This window comes from Anopheles maculipalpis, chromosome 3RL (assembly GCF_943734695.1).
Source record: "Anopheles maculipalpis chromosome 3RL, idAnoMacuDA_375_x, whole genome shotgun sequence".
NCBI lineage: Eukaryota > Metazoa > Arthropoda > Insecta > Diptera > Culicidae > Anopheles > Anopheles maculipalpis.
The window spans coordinates 80526602-80547893 of record NC_064872.1 but is presented as its reverse complement, the minus strand read 5'-3'; the positions used below and the strand labels follow the sequence as shown (position 1 = coordinate 80547893).

Genomic DNA, 21292 nt, shown 5'->3' with positions numbered 1-21292 from the left:
TATTACACATTATGTTTAAGGTAGTGCGAATTCAATATGTAAATGATAAGCCTTAAATCTAGTGTTGTCGTTACAGACACGACGATACGGTTAAGACAGATACGCATCGATTACTGATCCCGAGTATACGTATAGCTTTAGCAGTAATGAGTTTGGACAGGTTTTTGCGTTACCTAGTACAGAACGAAGCTAGCGAAGAGCTGGCTCGAAGCTGGAATTAAATGCATACCTTCCCACGCGGCAATTGCATTATCGGTTGCTTCGCTTTGTCTGTCGTAACGTTTTCTCAATCTCGAACTGGCGGTAATCGGTCCGTTCCAGAAAATCACGCCGCTCGAGAAAACCATCCTTTCCCTTGTTGTGTGTCTGCAGCTCTTCCTCGATACCTTGCGACCTTTTGAAGCTATTCCAATCGAGCTTCGTTTTTTCCAACGTGCTTAGCTGAGTTTTCTTACTGATTTGACTTAATACTGACCCTAAACCACCACTTGCACGCGGTGTCACAGTTTTCGGTATCGATGGCTTCAGCACGGCGGATGAAGCTTCATTAACCTTACCATTATTGTCTTCCGTCAGGACAATTTGTTCACCAGCAAATTCAAACAACTGTGCCACTGTTGGCCGTTTGTTCTCAGGTGCTGCTTTCGCCGAGGGTGTGGATTTTACTTCCGGAACTGACTTTTTCACCTCTGCGACCTTTGTAGTAGTGGTCTTTCCTTTTTGGGGGGAACTATTACTGCTACTACCACCTCCTAGAAAATCAGCCCACAATGCATCCGTTCTTCGTTTTTCCTCTTCTTCATCCAGCTCCTCTTTGTCCTTCTCCTCATCGGACTGTGACGCTTTTGCGTCCAGCTTATCCACACCCTTGACACGCTTTCTACTGACCGTGTTGGATTTTTGCTTACGTTTCTTACTACCTTTTCGTGTCGTGGATTTATCTGCGCTCGGTTCTTCCGGTTCTTCGTCGTTCGATTCTAGTTCACTTCCGGTATCGGGCTCCTCTTCGTCCGGACGGAAATCTGCATCACTAGCATCGCTGTCACTGGGGTAATCTTCCTTGTTCATAGCTTACACGCCTTTAAATGGATGGGAAAGTAAGAATATTACGTTGAAATTAATTCACACCGCTCAAAACAGGATAACGCCTTACAATCCCGAGACAACATTCGTACCAGCTGTTTCACAATCCCGGAACAAACCCGTGTTTACCTGCGTTACAGCGTGAAATGCAATTATACGACGATTCTTATTTACTTACTTTAGGGTACTTTCAATGATTCACCAACTACTTTTGGGTTACAGTTGCAAAGGAACGCTAAATTATTCACTTCTTTGTAGCAATGGTCCGGCCAAAATTCGGGGTTTGTTCTGGCTTTGCGAATGAATGAAGAAGCCGAAGGGAAGAACAAGTGATGCACGAAACAAGGAAACTGTCAAGCTTCGGGAAATATACGATTCGGCAGAACTCAACCGTAAACAGTAAACGGAGACCGATGTCAAACTGTCAACAAAAATGACAAACACACATGCACACAACCACACGCAGCTACAGCTCCGAACAATTGTCGATTGTGATTACAATTTTCGATACAAACACTGTGTAAAGTCTCACTCCGAAAAGAGGCAGAGGCCCTTCCACACACCACGTCTCTTCATTCAACAAACGGTTTTTGTGTGTGTGTTTAGCGTGTACATACTTTGGCTGTTTGTATCCAAAATAGTTTAATTGTTGGAACTATTGTTGAAGAGTGTAAAAAAGCCTGCCTCGGACCTTCCACAAAGTGTAGCTTTCAAATGCGTATGTGTGTTTTTCCCCCAAACCCCCAAAAAGGTGTATCCCGATGCTTGTGCCTGCTCGCGACTCACAAGTAGCGCAGCAGTGTGTTTTGGGAAGGTCCTTCTGTTCACTTTTTGTTTTGTCGTTTGCCCCATTGCGTTGGTGAAATACTCGGTGCAAAGGTCGAAAATCTGGTGCCTGCTTGTAGCATTATTGCACCACACTCTAAGTGTGATTATTCGACGGCAGAGCGTGTGCCTGTGTATGTGTGGGTGTGTATGTATCCATCGGTACGGAACAAGCGAGGCTCATTCCGATGAGTAAACAGTTGGGGCGGGATGGATCGATTGGAAAGTGAAATGTTTTAATGAAGCCGCAGTATACCGAGCTGGAATTGGCATCGTTCGACCAAAAACAACAACAGTGCAGCAACGGCAGCAGCAGGAGCAGAAAAGTAGGCCGATTGTTTAGTGAGGAAAAATTTACCATAGTTTTATGAGCATATAAACCCGATTAACCGACCACTACTCCTAGAGCAACGGAACTGCGACCAATTTCAAGTGGCCATGAATTTTTCGTTCATGCCATAGTGATAGATACAAACCGTGCGTGTCCTATTGTGGTGGTGCATAAGTATTCCGTGTTCGAAAAACGAACAAACGACAGTGTATGTCCTTTGTCCAGCAACGAAAGAATCTAGCGAACGAGAAAAGATCATCCGGTATTCGATAAATGGAGAACCCAGCGGATGAAGGCAGCGGAAGAAACCGTAGCAGCAAACCATACTGATACAAAGGTACAGCCAAACGTTATTGGTCATAAAGATATATCCTGGTTGGAATGTTAAGAAATGTTCATTTATAGAAGGGAAATTGAGTCCTTTGCAGCCCGAGAGTTTTATTCTATAGTTTCTTCAATAACAATCCGCATAAGGTCCGTCGGTAGTAGCTGGAACAATTATCAGTACATGGAGAACCGGCACCCATCTAAAGAGATTGTTTTCCCTCAACTCAACATTGCTTAGATCTTTGCTATCTTGAAATGTATGAACCATGAGATGTACAGACACAAATGACTTTAAGGTGCTGACTTTGTCCTTAAATAAATAAAAAACTTCTGGGCTGCGTACAAGAACATAATACTCAGAAGAAGCTGCCACAATATTCGGTTGTATGAGAAGGAGTAAACAACCTTAATGTGTCCGCCCGATTGTGGGCAGCTATCTTTTACAACCTATAGTAGAATAATATCCTAATCATCCTGACGCATAGAATGGTAACAATCCCCAACGTATATTGAAGCATGGGTACACGGGCTAAGATTTTGAATTCATTTAGCTTTTTTTATTTACTGATCTAGTATAGACAATTAAAAGCAGGGTCAGTTATCCTGATACAATTTCTTTACTTGATTACAGAATCCTCAAGAAGTGCAAGTTTTTGAATCCAAGGCTTTTCACATGAATTGATCGCTCTGGACTGAAGGAAATTTTGTATAGTTATAAAATAGCTGTTGTTTGACAGGCCAATATATACAAAAGTCAACACATACGGTTAAATCTTGTCTATTCAACGTAATGCACTCAAAACAGAGGTGGAAAATGGAAAATCGGTTGGTAAACCATTTTTTAACATATCAGTTGGGAAAATATTTGTAGAATTTAATACATCAAGACGATACACCCTGTAACCAATGCTTATCAACTAAGCTGTATTTGATAACGAATTCCATGCGTAACTGGGAATTGATTCAACGACTCTCATTCCAACTGGCTCCGTTTATTTGTTCAAACACTATCTCAAGTCAACTTACATTCTGTTTTTTTTAATCCACAGAATCACACAATGGTGCACAGTGGTGCGTTAGTTTCGCACTATCTGCTGCGACCATTATCTTCTGCCGCTGTTGTCGTCGACGCCGTCGCTGCTGCACCCGTTGCAACCGTACTGGAACATAGCAGCAGCAGCTCGTCGGTACCGTTGTTACCACGGTTACCATCCTTCAAATCGTGCGTGAATCTACCGTCAATCGTACCGAAGCCTTCTCAGCCAACATCAGCGCTGGTTACTGCGTCCCCGTCGTCGTCGTCGGTTCCGTGTTTGTCGTCCCAACGCAAGTCCACGTCAATTTTAATTGTCTCCAAAGGATCGGAGCTGCCAGAGTGCAGGAGATATAGTGCGGAACAAGCCATTCGCAAGAAGAAGGAGGGTAGTAGACTCGTTTACGAAGCTCACAGTCCCTATCGATCAGTACACGGAAGGTTTCACCGCCAACAAAGATCGATCGTAGGCCGGTAAAGTATCTTGACACCGGTGCACTAGGGCCTGGGTGATATTTAAAAAAGCCCGAACCGAAGGTAGTTTAGTGATACTGCCCCTCCCTATATGTACTGTTGAGTGGCGCAGTTATCTATTTGTCCATCAAGGATATCTGCGTAGTATCTTGTATCCGTAGTCGCTCCCTCAGTCTCGATCGTACTCATTCCCATCGCTCTAACAGCTCCATTTGATGTATGTATCATAATTTTAGGCAGCACAATCATTTACACAAGTACACGCGACGCGCATTACTGCTTCTTAGGAAGGTAGGGAAGAGAAAATCGAGGCTAACAATATTGACGAAATCTGGAACAAGCCCTACAAGAAGGACCACCATCAGTTTTTTCGCCGGAGAACGAGCCCATTTAACGACCGTCCTCCAAGACTACCAGCAATGATGTACTATGGCAAGGACAGTAGCAGTGGCGGTGGCATTTCCGAGCTGGACACGATAGCGAATGTGATCGGGCTGAAGGGTGTCGGTACGTCGTCCCTGCGCACCTTCGTTGAGATGTGGTATCATATCTTTCTCTGGGCACTATTTTCGTCCATCTTTGTGCACACGTGCGCCGCCGTGATCGCGTTCGTGACGCTCCGGAAGCACAAGTTTGGACGTTTCTTTTCCATCTTTATCTTCGTGATGGGTGTCCTGTCGCCGGCGACCGGTGGTGTCGTCAGCAGTACCGTCATTGCCTTCGTACACAGAGCGTCCAACTTTCAGATGTCACCGATTGCGGCCATGATCTGGGGCGTCGGGCAGACGATCGTGTCGGCGTGCTTTGGTTTTACGCGCATCTTGGCAACACTGTAAGGGACCGCCCGCCATCATCATCTGCTGTCCTCCTGTCTGTCCTATTTGCTTCCTACACCCGCTTCTCTGGTTTCTACGATCTTTTCTTGGCGTCTCCTGTCCAACAACTGTCTATCTTCTCTGGTGGGAGAGGTCCTATTTGGAAGACTGGTATTTTGCTGATGCCCGTGTTGGTATGATTGTGATATTGAGCGCGTTTTTGGGTGAAAAAACTCGCCATAATAGGGGAAAAACAAGTTCGGGGAATGGTCCATGATTCGGTGTTTGCGTGTTTGGCGATTAAGTGCTGATGGTGATGGCGGTCGAAATCAAAAGTTTTGCTGCAAAGGACGACAAAAAAAAATACAAACATTCACTGTAGGAATACAAAAAGAAAAGCATACACTCATCATGTAGTAAAACCAAAACGAATACACATCACAAGAAACATAAAAAAGAAAACGGGAAAGCATTCGAATATATACCATGCTGAGCTTAGGAAAATTGGAAAACGAAATAGAAAACAAAACCGAATCAGTTTCAGTTTCTGGTTTCTAGTTCTGGTTTGAAATGGCAAAAGCTAGTGCAAATTCTAAAAGAATTCATTCGAGCATAACTACATACCGATGGTAATGGTGGTCCTAACACCCTACACCAATTAGGCAATTTAGCTTTGAAGGTAGAAGAGTCGTTGCCCGACCGTTAGTTGTGCAAAACAGTGACATAAACTAATAAATCGATGGAAGCGAGTAACGTTATGCCGCGTTACGCACTGTTCTGCACGCGTGCAGTTATGCAGCAGATAGAGCCTGTCAGTCCGACGGCAACGTGACGGTGAACTTGTCATCTTCCACAGTGGTGTGGTAGGGAAAAATGCGAACGAATGCAGCAGACTTGTACATCTCCTATGTATGTCCATCTGTGTGTATGTGCTTTCGAAGCGGCTTCGGATATAAGGAGAATCAATAAGGAATTAGCCACAATTACAAATTAGTAAACAATGACATTACACACAACAACAACAAAAAACGAATCGAGACATTAGTGATCCACAAAACCATTGTCGTAAGTCAAAACTGCTGCTCCTAGATATGTAATGTACTACTACTATCAATCATTTATCAGAGAAGAGTTGAGTACAGGCACCAAAATGGCGGATGGCCATTTCTGCGCGATCGTGCAGCGGAACAAGTACTGTGTATTGTATTGTAAGGAAGATATGTTATTACTTTAAAAACAAAAACTCAAGATTCGTAACACTTATGTTGGTGTGCTCGGCTATGTTTGAGCGGGAACGTCCCAAAACTGACGTTCTGTTTTCGGCAAAACTAACTACCAAAGAGCAGCAGCACATCACACACTAATAACGCTGCAAGGAAGGATAAAGGGGACATCAACGCTACTAGTATACCCAAATATTAGTAGAGAAGTTCTGAACTCTGCAGCAGAGCCATATAAAAAACAGGTTGGGGATATCCGCCAGCTTTGTGATTCTCCAGCGCAGGAAGAAGCAGCGTGAGAGGCTAGGAACCTCGGAATGTGTGGTGTAAGAATTTTAGTTTTGCCTGATTTTATCTTATGAGATCCTTCTTTTATAGACACAGCAAATATATTTTGTATATTTTTGGTGAATTACATTTATTTATGTGTATGTATACCGGAAGAGAATAGTTTTTCGTGTAAGCTTTAGTTAGACGTAACGGCGTATCCGGGCTCTGTGTTTTTATTTTACAAAATAGGTATCTTATTTAGTGTACATTTGTTTTAACCTGTTTTTTTTTAATTTTTTTTCATTTGAGATACATGGATGAAGGTGTTAGGACTTGAAGTTTTATCTAAGCGATTATCAATAACAGCGTGCAGCGAACGTTGGACGCCAACACACAAGCAAATATGGAAATAAACTGAATCAATTCAAGAACAATAAATAGACGGACGCAATCGTTGCCTTCCGAAATATGTGTTTTGTCGGCAGCAAAACGTAACTGGAAAAGGAGTAGCTTCTGTTCAGCGAATGAAAACTGTAAGTAGAATAAAAATGTTGGAAAGCAAATGTTGGCAGTATCGGTTAAAGTTCGATATATTTCATCGACACATTTTGTGAAAAACGAATTTGATCAGACAAATTTGCCTCAGTAGTTCCTTAGTTGGCAGGTTTAGTCAATAGGGCAAAAATTGAACAAAATCTTTAAACAACGCTAAAATAAATAAAACGTGATAGCGCTGTTATTATGTCGGCATTGTATTTGCTAAAACTAATGCATTTAGCGCGCAAATAGTCCGCTGTTAATTCGCTTTCATATGGTGCACACCCGTAATGTACTAACCTTGTGTGAGCGAAAAACGCAACGTCAAACGTCTTGAACGAACGTAAACAACGCGCACGTGCATTTTAGAAAAGAATTAACACACGGTTGGATCCCTCCGGAGAAACAAATTATCTAAAAATGTATCTCATGTACGATTTGAATGAAAACGGCGATCGGGTTTACACCCTGAAGGTAAGAATCCGTTTGCCGGCAATTGCCTTTTGGAATAGGAAGTAATTTTCAAACAAACTAACTTTCTACTTGCAGAAAAACAACGATGCGGGGAAACCAACCCAATCGGCTCATCCGGCAAGATTTTCGCCGGAAGACAAATACTCCCGATATCGTATCATCATCAAGAAGCGCTTCGGATTGCTAGTCACACAGCAACCCGAACCTATTTACTGAGTAATCACCTAAGATCGTACGAAATTCCAACTGCATATATATGAAATAAAGCCCCCATATTAAGATTCGTAATATCCTAGTTTGGTTTTTATTCATCTCTCCAACCCGGTCACTACTTTAGCTTACGGCTTAAACCGACGGTGTAATCGTAAAGCTTCGTGTTCGTAAACTCGCCTCGCATATCGAGCATGTAAAACAGTGCCCGGTTCTTAATTTTCACCGGTACCGTAACACGGGCCGTCTCTCGGGACTCTTGTGCCGAAATGTACTTCAGCGGAACATCCATGATGCGGTTCGTACCAAACGGTGCGTACGTAACGACGCTAACGTTATCGCCTCCTTTCCTCAGTATCAAAAAACGCACGGAACGTAGTGTGAACATCCAGGCAGCGAACAACACGCCATATCCTGAGAGGATAGAAAAGAAGGAAAGCGTTTTTAACCAACCACCATCAACAGCAGGAGTGCATGTTTTACCTATGAAAAAGCACATGATCGCTATGCCATTGCGATACTTATTCTCGCCAAGATTTACACGCTTGTACCAGGGCAGATCCTCGCTTCCATCGTCCTGCACCGGAGCATCCTTGAGCGTAGTGTAGGAAAAATGGCAAAGGTAACCCCAGAAGAGAAACTGGGACACGGCGAAAATGTTCAACACACGAAAGAAACGTGGATTCTCGTATTTAAACAGCATCACATCTTTCGGTACTTTGGTATTCACATCGTAGACACGGTTTACCGGCATTTGGATCGTCGACTTTGACCGGCACAGGATGGATCGAAACGCCGGAACGCCGGCAGGTGCGCACCAGGGCCGTACATTCACCAAACTTGCAATAGATTTACTCAACACACCGTTGGACGATGATAGAAGCCTTAAAATCATGGTTTTTATCTGTTGCTTTCTTAATTTTTACCAGCAAAACGTTTGTTATCTAACTGCATTTCGTAGTTTCCGGGTTTGTTTATGTTTTGATCGAATCACTATGAGGCGGCAAGGAACAAATTAACCATTTATGAATAAATCTTCTCATAAGTTCTTTAAGAAATTTAAGGTTGATTTTTTATTTTCAACAAGTTTTATTGAAAGCGTTGCTATTAAAATTTATTACAAACATGAAATCAAAGTGTATTTAATTATATAAGTGTCTTAAATCACTTTCAATCACAAGATCTTGCATGAAGTTATTCAACAGCTGTTTGAAATTGACTATGAAATGACTGCTTTCATCCCATAGTGCCGTGACAAAGAGGTTAGAGGGTGCGGTCTCCGGGGTGACATAAGACGAAACAAAATCACTAGGACAGCTGGTTTTTAGCCTTGGAATTGAAATATTTCTACTCCAAAGGACAAGCAAAACAGGCCATGAGTTGCGCAGTGTCTTTTGATGACAGATAATAAGCAAATGATTTTGTTTTATAACTCAAAATGTACTTGATCGAGAAATGCTTGCTAAAAAGAAAGAGACAGAGTGTAAGAGTGAGAGTGAGAGAGAGAGAATGAGAAGAAATCAGAAAGCGTAAGCATTAAAGCAAGAGAGACAGAGATGATCCTGGACAATCAACATTGCACCCTACAGCTTGAAGTGTGTAGAGGCCCAATGATCTGTTTCTAAAAATAGGTGACGCTTTTGTTTGCAGAAAGCAGATCCGTATAAAACGAAAGTATTAAAACGCAATAAAGTGTAGGTAAAATAAAGTTATTCCATTCGAAGTATATGGACCTTGTATGAGCTCTACAAAAATAGTCAAGCTCAAGTCAAGAAATAACTGCACCTCATAAAAAAAGAATGCTTAACTATGGGTCATTTCATTATTAGACTTCTCTATCAGAACGTTTAAGTGAATAAACTTTCTTGATCATCACTAAAATGAGACAAAAGTCTAACAATAAACACTAACAATAATAGTGAACAAGAGGCAAAGAGCGAGTGAGAGAGATTGTGTGTGTGTGTGTGTGTGTGTGTGTGTGTGTGTGTGTGTGTGTGTGTGTGTGTGTGTGTGTGTGTGTGTGTGTGTGAAGAGAAATCACCAACTGGTGAGAGAAAGAGAGCATGAGAAGGAGAAAGAAACTATGAAATAGTTTTTCTTTCTTTTTTGCACACTCGCCAATAATGGAAACGAGCAAAGAAAAAGAAGAAAAACAAAGCAACTGTAGGAATTTTTTTTCTGTATCTCTTTTCATTAGTGTTTGTGCAGCCTTTGTGCAGTGCGGACGTGTGCGATTAAAGGAGACTAAAAGACGGACGGAATTGAAAGCTACTACTGAGTAAGTACAAACATTCCTAAACAACTAAATTGCACAACTTTAGTTAACCATATTGTAGCTCAAGTAAGCACTATATAACGGGCATATGTAAGCAATACGTTCATATATAGGTCACATATAAGCATGATACCTTTCTGCTGTTAACTTGTTCCCCCTCCTCCTCGGTAGAGAGCTATTGTTTACAATTAAAGTTATATAAGTTGTACAAAGCATCCTCCCAATCCATACAGCTCTCAATATAGGTCAGTACAACATGTAGGATTGAAATACTTGTTCATCATTTAATATATCATGTCTATAAGATGTACACATTTCATTCACACACACGTACAATAGTTAACTTGCAACAAAGATTTTGGAGTGCCTTCAACTTTATGAAAAATGCAAGCATTTAACTATAGAAGCTTCCGATGAGAGTTCATCTCATATTACCAATCGATTACTGGTACCGTAGCTCTTATATTAGAGTTCATCTCATGTAAGCTCTGTGTATGATAATTTGCTTGTATAATACTTCGTATCTGCAAGTACATACAGAGACAAGGTAAAAGAACGCACACTTGGCAGTGTGCGTGAAACCCCGCAGCCAACGCACACAACGCAACAACACCCTGTGAACGCACATGGTGGCAACGAGCGTAGCATGTTACGATTAAGAGGAAATCGTCGGACCGGGTTGGGTGGGTTTGATTGGAGGTGGTTAGGTTTGCCTTCCCTCTTTCACCACTTGCGCTGATAGGACAGATTGCTGGTTCATCGGTTTACTGTGTTTGCTAGATAATTTGATGGTTCATGTCTTCAATACAATTGCCTCAAGTTTTTCGTTTACTATTTTCCTACTTCTGCTTTTCCTAGATCTTCTTGCTGATACTATGTGTCCTGTATAGCTCTTGTTTCTTATATCTTGTTAATCTTTTGAGCTACATACAAAAAGATGTTAGGTTTATGCACAGTTTGCAAATTCATGTCATTCAGCGGTACTCTTGGACGAAACTGATGCAGCTGTAGAGTTGTACTTTTTCGGTTCTGGTAATCTTTGAGATATTGAGGATTAGGATGCATCAAGAATATGGCCCTCTGGATAGATTTGGACTGTGTTACATTGCATTACAACTGATTCTTCTTTTACTTTGCTCGTTTGGCTACTATACATCCCTAGAGGGTGCAATGTTTGTCTACACTAAAATTATAGAATGATCGGATCTTTTTACAAAACAACGAGCCATATTTGTACGCAATTTGTTGTATTTTACATATAAAAAAACAAACCCTCCAAGTTTAATGCCAAGTGGTGGTTCCAATTAATTTCGCCACAACACCAGCAACCTATGCCCGCAGTTGCTAGGGGTGTTGGGTGTAGATAGGGTTACTTGCCGTCTCAGAAAAAAAAACTTGGAAGTATTCGACGAAAGGGCGAACAGTTCAATGCAATCCAGAGACTTCGTAATATAAAGAGAAATCATGCTGATCATGTCCCGGAAGTGTTCTACCTCCGTCCTCATTCGAGGTTTTAGTCGCGTTTATGAAGATGGCCAGCAGAAGGCTCACGGTTGGAATGTGTGTGTGCGATGTTAGATGTGTGTACTGACATCTGCCACTTCACAACGAAGAGTCGTAATGAAATGTTGGAATGTTTTGGACTTTCATCTCCTTCTACTTTCGCGATCCCTCACCGAGATCGTGGAAAAAAGGATATTTCGCATAATATTGCGGGACCGTATCACCAACGCTTGTAGAATGCGTAAATATTGTATCAGGGAAGCGCTCTCTCCTTCACATCCCTCTGTTCAGCGCTTGGCAACAAACACTCGTCATTTGATTGTGCGCGCCTGTGTGTGGCGATCATTCTTCGCGTTTGGTAATGCACTACAAAGTGGCATGCATTTAGTAGCATCGTGTATATTTCGTAATTTACTTAAAATAAAGTAGATAAAGGGAGGAAAAAAAGGGTACTAATATACGACGATATCAGTATATCAGTACCGGCGTGTGTACAACACACCCCATCATCTTGTCCTTTGCTTAGAAGGGGAAGCAGCACATGCTGTAACAACTACATGCACAAACATGCCATTTACTTGATACCACGCGCGCTCATTTCTCTTGCTGCTTCTGCTGCGGCTCGGGGCTGAGAAAGAGAGATGGAGAGAGTTCAACAACCTTCCCGCTCACGCTGCCGCATGGCGAGAGAGGAAAAAAACTGGTATTTTGTGTTTGACACTGTACGCGCGAACGCGTTGAGTGATGTAGAGTTGTTGGCGCTTGTATTTGCGAGGAAAAAGTTATCATTTTCAAGCTATGTTGTGAAAAATGAAAATTAGTTTATTAATTTGATTGTGCATCTTGCTGCAGTCAGTGGTTCACTGTGTTTTCTGGCCCACCCAAAAGTATCGCCAAACGAGAACGGGGTTAGCTTAACCTGTACTTTTGTGGCACTTCTCTTGGCCCCGTCCTAAACAGTGAGAAAAGCATCATCATTTTCGGTTGAAACAAGTTTGATGTTTGACGGTTTTTATTGGTTTATTGTGTTTTGTTGTTATAGGAAACCGTTCGTGCTGATGTTTGAATAATGATGGACGTGGATCAGCCAGTTTCGTCCACGACCGACACGAAGGAAAAGGAAGAAGGCGCTACATTAGATGCGGACCCTTCGTCGCAAGTGAATGCCGTCGCTAAGTCGCCCGGTACGATCGTACGGGAAAATGATGATTTACCCGCTTTGCTCATAAGCGATAGCGAAGAGGAGGACAATCCACCGCCACCGCCCCTATCCAAGGCTCCTACCAAAGAAGTACAAACCGGTGACATTTCGGGCATAACGCCAATCGAAACGACGGTTGTGAATGTGCAAGACGAAGAAAAGGTACCGGAGGAAGATGATGGAAGTAAAGGGAACGGTGCTAAAACGGTGCAAGAAACATCTCTTCAGTCAGCTGCGGTCGATAAAGAAGGAGAGGATCTGCTGATGGAAAACATCGATCTGACAGGTGCATCCAGTGCGGACGATTCTGGTGTTAGTGAGGAGCCAAGCAGTGAAATGACAACCGCCACCACCACCACTACTACTACATGCCATCCAGTAGTAACACCAAAAGCACTGACTAAATCGAGTTCCGAAATGACAGCACAGGAATTGCTAGAATCGTTGCTTGGTGCTCAAGAGGAAGCTTTTGCTTCGCACAGAGCATCGGAGTTGGGTGCGGAAGCAAAACAGGCCGAAGCAACTGTTGAGCCGAAAGCTTCTGAAGAAGTTGATAAAAAAGATCCGACTTCCGGACCGGACAAGAAGATCACCAACAACAATCCGGACAGTAGTAGTACATCGTTGAAGAATGTTAAAGATGTAACTGCGGAGAACGGCTCTAAAATTGATACTGTGGTGATAGATGATGAATGCTTGCTTGAAGAAATGTCCAACGTAGCGGACGAAAGGCAACAAGATATGGATATCGATGATCATCACACTGCAAGTAGCAATTCTTCGTGCGGTGCTGATGGCCCGAACCATCTTTCGAAGCACGATGCAGAGCAAGCAAACGAAGAAGCACACGCAGGTGCGGAAAAAAAGGATGATGAGGACAATGCAGGACCATCAAGAAAGAAAGCCCGTTCGATGGATGTGGTTGAGGATTCTACGGCCGTTACAACTGAGCCATCGTTTCATGGTATAGAGCACGATACTGTACAAAATAAAGCTCGATCCCACAAGCTTACTAATAACTCCGACAATTTAAATCACGCGAGAGAGCAATTTGAATCTACAAACGACGTAAATTCGTCCGCAGCTGAACCGATGTCAGCAGTTGATATACTTGAACCAAAATCAACAAAGCCTAATGACAGTAGCAGCAGTGCTGCAGAAAATGGCGTAACGCTCAAAAAACAGCGCATCGAAGTAGGCGGTCAGCAAAATGTCAAACCGGTTGAACCGTCAGTTTGTCCTGAGGTGTTGGTGATCGAAGACGACGACGACGACAATGCTGCTACTAGTGCTGCTTCTAAAGTGAGCTGTAAGAACAATTTACTACCGGAAACGCAAGAAATGAAGCAAGATACATCGGAAGAAAGTAAATTACGATCCGTGCAAACTGACGATAACATTTCCGAGCTGGCGAAAGTCGATTCAAGCGTACGGTTATTGCCCGTTCCGGCAGAAAAAATGGAACTTAAACCAATCGCAATGGAATTTTTGCGTAAGTTTAACAAACCTATAGTCCAGATGACACGCACCGATTTGGAGCAGCTGGTGTTGCAAAAGTTTGCCGAGATGCTTTTCCATCGGTCGGAAACTGCAGAACTGAGGAAGATAGTGAAAAGGCAGGCAGCTAAGCTGCAGCACTTCGAGCGTACTATTGCGGACATGACTACCAATTACGACAATTTAAAGTTGGTATCTGATCGAGCGGTATTAGATATGCAGAAGCGGGCGAAAAGTTTTGTCGCGCCAGTGAAAATAACGCGCGCAGTAGGATTGCAAGTATCGAGACCTGCGACAGATACGGTATCGTCACATAATCTGGCACACTTTTCCAAACTATTGTCCGACACGCGGAAGAACGCACCAGTCTTAGTGGCAGAGGTGGCGGCTACCAATGGAGCTGCTGAGAACGGTGAACCGGTCAGTTCGAGTGAAGTAATCCATCAAATGACAGAACCGTCAGCAGCAGCTGCAGCGGCACCGTTTCCTAGTGTAAATCCGCAAAACTCGCCAGCGAATACAAATCGATCCCAATTTTCCAAAAATACGGTTGCCATGAATGCTACGCGCTTTATCACTAGCATTCCTACTGCAAATGGGATGGCTCGTACCGTAAGTCCTCAAGTTGCTAAGCAACATAACAGCGTTACGGCTTCTAACTTAAGCATAACGCCTGGTAATGCAGCGAGATTAACGGCAAACCTGCCGAACGATATTAGTGTTTCATCCACTCCCATCACTGCTGCCCTTGCCAATGTATCTCCAAAAGCTGGCTCGGCATCGGCAAACCCGGGTGGAATCGATAGTACCGTGCGTAAAAAGTTTCATAAATTCACTCCGAAACGACCGCCGCTCTCACCGTACCAGCAGGCACAGCAGGAGAAGCAGGCAAAACAGCAGCAGGAGCTCTTAGTACAACAGATTCACCAACAAAGTCAGCAAGTTCAACAGCGAAAAGCTCAAATCAGTGTGTAAGTATGGTGTATGTCTTCTTTGGGATATATTAAGAAGGGTTTAACAAACAATCTTTTTTTGCAGTCGGCAAGATGTGTTGCAACCGATAGATAAATCCGTCAACCGTAAACGACCCATGCCGCACATACAGGATCGTCCGTTGAGTGCGACGAACCCACCAACCCCTGCCACTCAGACTTATCAAGTCGTTTCGTACGGTGCCATACGGCCGGTGGCTGCATCCACCTTGACAAACTCCCCCTCAACCACACCGCTTCAATTGTCGGAAGACCAAAACCTCAACTCCCAACCCACGACTGGGACACCGGTCGTTGCTGCGTCACCACCAGTGAATGGTTCCTTGATCGATTTGACTGATGAAGACGAATCTACCACTTCATCGATATATATTAAACGGGCGAAAATTTCGCACACTGGTGGTCAAATTAACTCCACTCCAGCATCATCGATTCCATCCTCCAACGTGCAGACGGTTGCAACGAACCAGTTGGTACGCATACAGAACAGGATAAATCCGGTCGATCGTGGTGCTGACACAGTTATTTCGCCTGTTACCACGAATTCCTCGGTTGGCGTTGTTGCTTCGTACAACAACAGCAACACGGCAGTGCGCGCCCACCCACCCGTTAACCGTCCTAACAATGCCCCAGCACTGCAACCTGTTCGGCAGCCCGTTTACAATAACAATTTTCAACGGATTCCTGCTTCAACGGGTAAGTAAGTTTTTGCAACATTTTATTCTTCTTATTGGCTTATCGAGGTCTTTTGGGTCGTGCAAGCTTTCTGATAGCTTACTACCATATATTGTTCGCCTTTTTTCCATCTATTTTTTCGCAATAGATATGCAAAAAAAACGCATTGCAGCAAAACCACTATTGGCACCGCTCCCAAATCCAGGACCACAGCCCAGTGATCCATCGTGGAAGCTTCCACCTCCACAACCAGTGATTTGCGTGAATAACGTGGAGGACGGTATTGTAATTTCCTGGACGATGCCGTCACTTACAAACCATCATTCGAATATCGAAACCTACCAGATCTACGCATATCAGGAGCCGTCCGTTCAATCGGCAACAGACGAATGGCGACATGTTGGTGACGTGAAGGCTCTGCTGCTGCCGATGGCCGTCACCTTAACGCAATTCCACGAAGGTCAACGGTATTACTTCGCGGTGCGTGCAATCGACCTGCACAAACGGATTGGAAAATTCTGTGAGCCACACACGTGGATTGAAAAATAACTTGGGCCAACCAAGTGATTTGCTGATGGACTAAAGCGCCACGATGTCATTCAAAACTCTGGACTACGCCAATACCTGCTGAATGTAGAACTGAGCAATTCTCCAGCTAATAAGGGTAGCATTAAAGTCGCAGCAATCAAGCAAGCATGACAGCAATTGTTGTGAGCCAAATAGGACGAAAAGATGAACGGTATAAAGATGAAACGGTACACAAATAGCTGGTTTGTCGTTATATTAAGTAATATTCACAAACATCTAGTGTAATTTTTACAAACCCATTAGTTATCACCGTTTGCATTGTATGTACGTTAATTTAAATCATTTTCAAGCATAAACGATTTTAATCGAATTCTAACTAAAAGCTTAACGGAAGCTGCCTTGCAGGCGATGGTCCATATTTTCTTGGTATTTTAATTTATCGTTGTTTATTTTTTCTGCGTGTTTTTCTGTGTGGCAGTAATCGGAGAAATGTAAATACGGACCGCAGGTGTTTCAGATGAAATCGTAGAACTAAATTAATGTACCGTAAGCTCTGCAGAGTATGCCCTCGTGTCGAAATGGAACTATTTAAATTATCTGATCATTGCAGTCTGGTTCGCTTCATGCAATTTTGACTACAAAACCCAATGGTCAACTTCAGTCAGGACCCATATATATGGTACACGTCTACAAGACATTTTCGTAAACAAGAAGAGAGCAACGTAACAATAGACCTGGCAGGAAAACGTAGGCAGTGTTCCTTTCGTTATAAACAAATGAGGAAAATAAATAATGAAATGAATGCCACGAATATTGGTTATTGTTTTATGTCAATGATTGTGGTTTTATATTTGATGAATTATTCTTTGCAATAGTAGTAGTTAGTGGATGCGTAAGGTTGCTGGAAAATCTTAATTTGTGTGAACCTTCTCCTATTTCTTTACCGCTTCCAATTCCAGAGGTTTTGCCATATTTGTCGTATACCTTTTATACAACTCCAAACTGGCGTAAGTTGATGTTCCGATATGATCAGAAGTAAAATAACTTAAGCACTTAAGCATTACGTTAGAATTAATATACAGTGCAAAAATATGGAGAAAAATAAGAAGTTGCTGTTACGGATGTCTCATCTATGTCTGGTCTAACTTATCTTAAAGATTAACGAACATGGTTAGTGTGTAGAATTGAATGATAATTTGAAAAGCCTTTTTTTGTCCTAAATGTACGACTGAAAAATTCACTGTTTTCTCATGCAAATCTACTTCAAAAATCAATTATTTCATACCGTCGTAAGTTCCAAAACGTGCTTGGTAAGTATTCTAAAATTCCCGTGCAAACCGACGCAATTAATAACGTTATGATCGTTAAATTCTGCGTCATTGGAGAGTGAACATTACATGGTCGGTTCGGTTGCGTCATTCGACGCATAACCATTTGTTGCGCCACCGTTAATTGTTGAGTTTGCAGTTGTACGGATTTGCTCTCAATTCCCCAACCCTTGGTGAATTTGATTTTGCTATCCAGGAGAAAGAATAGTTTTGTAATTATAAAAGAAGCTGGAGTTTGGGGAGTTTGTTCGCATTCGTATACCGGCGGATTATTGTTTGACGAAGGGTCGGCCTGTCACATAACAGTTGTGTTTTGTTTCTCTGAATACAGTGAATTCAATTACTTAACTAACATTACTTAAGTAACATTAATAAGTTGTTCATTTAACCTTGTAGTTCATGACGGTTTTCACACATCGTTCTTCATCATTCCGTGTGTGTGAGCATCAAACAAACATAAGCAACAAAATAGAACAAAGAAAAGAGAAGCAACATTTTTTGACATCTATGTATAAACCTTGTGCGAAAAATGTCACCGAACAGTGGTGTCAGTTCGTTCATCGACGGCAAACGGCGCGTTTGTAATTCGTACGGGCTAACTTTTGGTTTTGCAATTTTACTAATTAAGCAATATACAGAAATGCTCTTAAAAAGGTTTTTTTTTAATTTGCAACCGTTCCAGCACAATTGGCTTGTGTGTTTGTGTTATTTAAAACGTTCTTTTACACAGTGGAACGGATTTCGTTCAGTGCTAGTAATGGCATTGTTTACGTTTCGTAGCTTTCTATACAAGTGTGTACAAAGGATATGCCGAAGAGTTTAGAAAAAAGGGGTCTCCAAAAGCGTATGGTTGAGTATTGTTTCCTGTACGAAGGATAGTAGGAATGTTTGTTGTCAGATTCGCGTGTGAAATGTAAGTATCGATTAAACAAATAATTTATTTCCCATCCTTGATTCCTTAATCTAATCAATATCCATACATATTCGTATTTCAGATTCAATTGGTAAAAATGTGCGAAAATACAGATAAAAAGTGGTATAAACGACTCCAATCACAACCGAGCGACAACTCTTTGAATGAGTTTCATTCTCTCTTGAATCTTCTAGTCGTATAGTAAACAAGGGATTTCCAGTTCTAATGTCAGTCAATGTACCAATCCCGGTATCGGTAACTGTGGCAACGAAAACACCACTAGAGCATTACAGGATTCAAATCGCAAACACGACACAGATACCTTACACGTAGTCACAGATCGGTACACGGTTCTTGTTTGTCCTTGCGCCGCAGAAGCTATTGTCCTTGATGCTAGACAATATTTGTATGATTATAATCCATTGCTCCCTGGCCATTGCCTGATGGAAACATGGACGCATACATTGTGAATACGTTGTTTACAAACGCTTTTTAATTTCAATAATCCAACACGATAGGGCCCGGTGGTAGAGGTAACAGGGGCGCCAATCTTCATACCGCAGGACCGGAGTTTAAATCTTGTTCGAACCGCCCCGCGTAGTGAGCCTTGGCTATTCCACTATATGTTTATCACTTAGCTTCGTAGGCCATTCGTTGGTCGGCGTGACCCAACAGTCCCTCAAGCCAAGAAGAAGAGGAATCCAACACGATGGTAAAGTTTTTGTAACCGTAGGTAACCGACAATGTTTAATATCTGGTCTGAGACATTAAAGAAAATTTTAATTTATGTTAAAGTATGGCAATATTATAGTATTGTCTTATTTGATTGCTTTCTTACAACGGAAAAGAAAATTCAAAACCACAAAAACAATACACCATTGTGATGGATTTTTTTTTTGCACACTGGGTCCCATTTTCCGATAGTTTCTTTTTCCCGCCATCAGCCGGTATGAGGAAAAATGATTTTCTCTCTATCTCTCTCTCCCGAAACCGAGTGTCTTTGATGTTTATTACCTACTTCCTGTCACTCGGCACTACAATGTCGGTTCGGTGTTATAAAACAACGGCGGAAGGAAAGCTTCTGCATCTCACTGTTTTGCAGTACAAGTTTTCCTCCGGAACACAATTATGAGAGCGTGGCGAGAACCTGTTTTCTAACTGGTGGTATTAAGTAGGAGAGAAAACTTGTGTACAGGAAGGAAACATTGGCAGGGTTTATCGGACACAAACATGTTTAGGATACGCATTATTTTTCGTTTAATTATTTAATTATTATTTGTGTAGCAATTTTTCTCCCTTTGCCTTCAATTTCAGCTGTGAATTGCTTTGGAGAAGCTGTAGCTGTAGTTGTGTTTGCAGATCTTTATAACCCAGTACGATTTGGTTGTTAAAATTCCTTTGCTCTTCCGGAGAAGAACCAGAACATCGTAAGACCTTAATTTACATTAGTAGCTCATGAGGAAAATCTTGGGCACTGTGGGTCCACCGTTCGACTGCACCTAGGGAGGTCTTTTCAAATGGTGAAGAAGATCCTGGGAAACATGGATATTGCTATACAACTTTCGCGGTTGGAATCGAGCGGTATTCAAGATGATAGCGGCACCGATCTGCACACCTCTATCGAATCCCGTCCAGTTGAAGAGGAAATGAAGAAGAAGTCCAAAGTTGTAGAATAACTAATCAGAATGAGAACAAACTTACAGCTCTCTTCCGAGCCTCTTTTTATCATTTTATGTTCGAAAAGGGATGATCATCCCACAGCCAAGGCATCGAATCTTAATCTAAATTAATTCAGAAGTGAGATTTATTTTAGTCGAAAGCTTCTTAAACATTTTAAAATAGATAAATGGTACCCGAACCCTGCATTTCCAGGAGAGCGTGAGAGAAAGTCCTTGCAGCCACCCACAATGGCAGGACTTCCACGCTATGGCAAGCCCTTAGTAAGTTCCTGCCGTTGGCAATCCATTTAGTCGTCTAGCACTATCGGTGTGGATTCGTTCGCTCGGTAGACAGTACGTAGATTCGGTGGGAAGGCACCCGAACGATATCGTCTTTCGTTCCGGGTTAGTGTAAGAGAACATAACACGAGAAGGCAAAAAAAAAGGAGCGTCATTTGTGCCCGCGCGGTGTTGAACCACAATGCAGCAAGTCATTGTGGGGTTTTGTGCTGTGAACAAGCGGTTTTGCGCAAATAGCAAAACACAGGAGAGGATGGGCATTCTTAGGTGAAACTCGGAAGAAAATTAATTTCCCTAATTAAAAGCCGATCGGTTTCGAAACGCTGTACAAACAGGCAATATACACAGTGCCTTTGGGGCAGTCATCGGGACTTGTGAGCTATAAATGTTACCGGTCGTGTATTTTATTTCGCTTCGTCGTAAATGAAATAGCCCGGGAAGGAAGGAAGGTAAAGAATCGTGTGTGTGTGTGCGTGGTTTTATGGTGAGGAAGGTAGTTTTTCAGCATTTTTTTCTCCCTTTTTGTTTTTGGTGCGGTTGTTTCCCGATCGATTCCGTCCAAAGTCCTTCAGGATATTCTGAGATCCTGCTCAGCGGGTCAAGTCACTTTGATTAATCACCCTGAAGGATATATCCCCTCTGTCCTGGGTGCTAGTTTGGAGTCCGTTGGTTGTTTGGTTTCTGTAGTGCAAATCGATCATATTTGTGTTAGTGTTGTGTTAGTAAGATTAGCAGGCCCGGCTCAGTTTATAGTGTAAAAAAAGTTGAAGTACGACATGTAATTGCTTTCACAGTGGATTGACTTAAGCAAATGGCTTCCTGA

General features: G+C 42.4%; 8 protein-coding genes across 9 annotated transcripts in view; 4 read left to right on the top strand and 4 right to left on the bottom strand.

Annotated features, from left to right (window-relative positions):
* LOC126562792 (craniofacial development protein 1) overlaps nt 1-1075 on the bottom strand; it is a 170308-nt gene extending 169233 nt beyond the window's left edge. The window contains exon 1 of the mRNA XM_050219376.1: nt 238-1075. Coding sequence (XP_050075333.1) covers nt 250-1068 — 819 coding nt within the window. The 5' untranslated portion in view covers nt 1069-1075 and the 3' untranslated portion in view covers nt 238-249. The remainder of the gene's footprint in view (nt 1-237) is intronic.
* LOC126561488 (uncharacterized) overlaps nt 1-21292 on the bottom strand; it is a 581387-nt gene that overhangs the window by 41003 nt on the left and 519092 nt on the right. The gene's annotated exons all lie outside the window — the stretch shown is intronic.
* LOC126563527 (uncharacterized) overlaps nt 1-21292 on the top strand; it is a 387646-nt gene that overhangs the window by 222599 nt on the left and 143755 nt on the right. The window lies entirely within an intron of this gene.
* Nucleotides 1-21292, bottom strand: part of LOC126562593 (replication factor C subunit 5) — a 431263-nt gene that overhangs the window by 329043 nt on the left and 80928 nt on the right. The gene's annotated exons all lie outside the window — the stretch shown is intronic.
* LOC126563160 (uncharacterized) lies at nt 2451-4087 on the top strand. The gene is made up of 2 exons (XM_050219785.1): nt 2451-2576; nt 3616-4087. The coding sequence occupies exons 1-2, from the start codon at nt 2529-2531 to the stop codon at nt 4075-4077; spliced, it is 510 nt and encodes a 169-aa protein (XP_050075742.1). The 5' UTR covers nt 2451-2528; the 3' UTR covers nt 4078-4087.
* On the top strand, nt 4477-4927 carry LOC126563262 (transmembrane protein 170B). The gene has a single exon (XM_050219892.1). It carries the CDS (start codon nt 4493-4495, stop codon nt 4907-4909), a length of 417 nt encoding a protein of 138 aa, XP_050075849.1. The 5' UTR covers nt 4477-4492; the 3' UTR covers nt 4910-4927.
* The window catches only part of LOC126563452 (H/ACA ribonucleoprotein complex subunit 3), a 334268-nt gene continuing 320311 nt past the window's right edge, over nt 7336-21292 (top strand). Inside the window, exons 1-2 of the mRNA XM_050220097.1 lie at nt 7336-7389; nt 7465-7605. Coding sequence (XP_050076054.1) covers nt 7336-7389; nt 7465-7605 — 195 coding nt within the window. The remainder of the gene's footprint in view (nt 7390-7464; nt 7606-21292) is intronic.
* Nucleotides 7716-8509, bottom strand: LOC126562924 (transmembrane protein 223). Its single transcript, XM_050219525.1, has 2 exons — nt 8083-8509; nt 7716-8013 (listed from the first exon to the last, which is right to left on the bottom strand). Exons 1-2 carry the CDS (start codon nt 8492-8494, stop codon nt 7718-7720), a joined length of 708 nt encoding a protein of 235 aa, XP_050075482.1. The 5' UTR covers nt 8495-8509; the 3' UTR covers nt 7716-7717.

What these genes read in the sequence shown, in the direction of transcription:
- LOC126562924 (XM_050219525.1), bottom strand. Translation starts at nt 8,494, where the DNA reads ATGATTTTAAGGCTTCTATCATCGTCCAACGGTGTGTTGAGTAAATCT. An exon ending in GATCATGTGCTTTTTCATAG is followed by an intron (nt 8,014 to 8,082) that starts GTAAAACATGCA and finishes CTATCCTCTCAG; the next exon opens with GATATGGCGTGTTGTTCGCT.
- LOC126563160 (XM_050219785.1), top strand. Translation starts at nt 2,529, where the DNA reads ATGAAGGCAGCGGAAGAAACCGTAGCAGCAAACCATACTGATACAAAG. An exon ending in CAAACCATACTGATACAAAG is followed by an intron (nt 2,577 to 3,615) that starts GTACAGCCAAAC and finishes TTTAATCCACAG; the next exon opens with AATCACACAATGGTGCACAG.
- LOC126563262 (XM_050219892.1), top strand. Translation starts at nt 4,493, where the DNA reads ATGATGTACTATGGCAAGGACAGTAGCAGTGGCGGTGGCATTTCCGAG.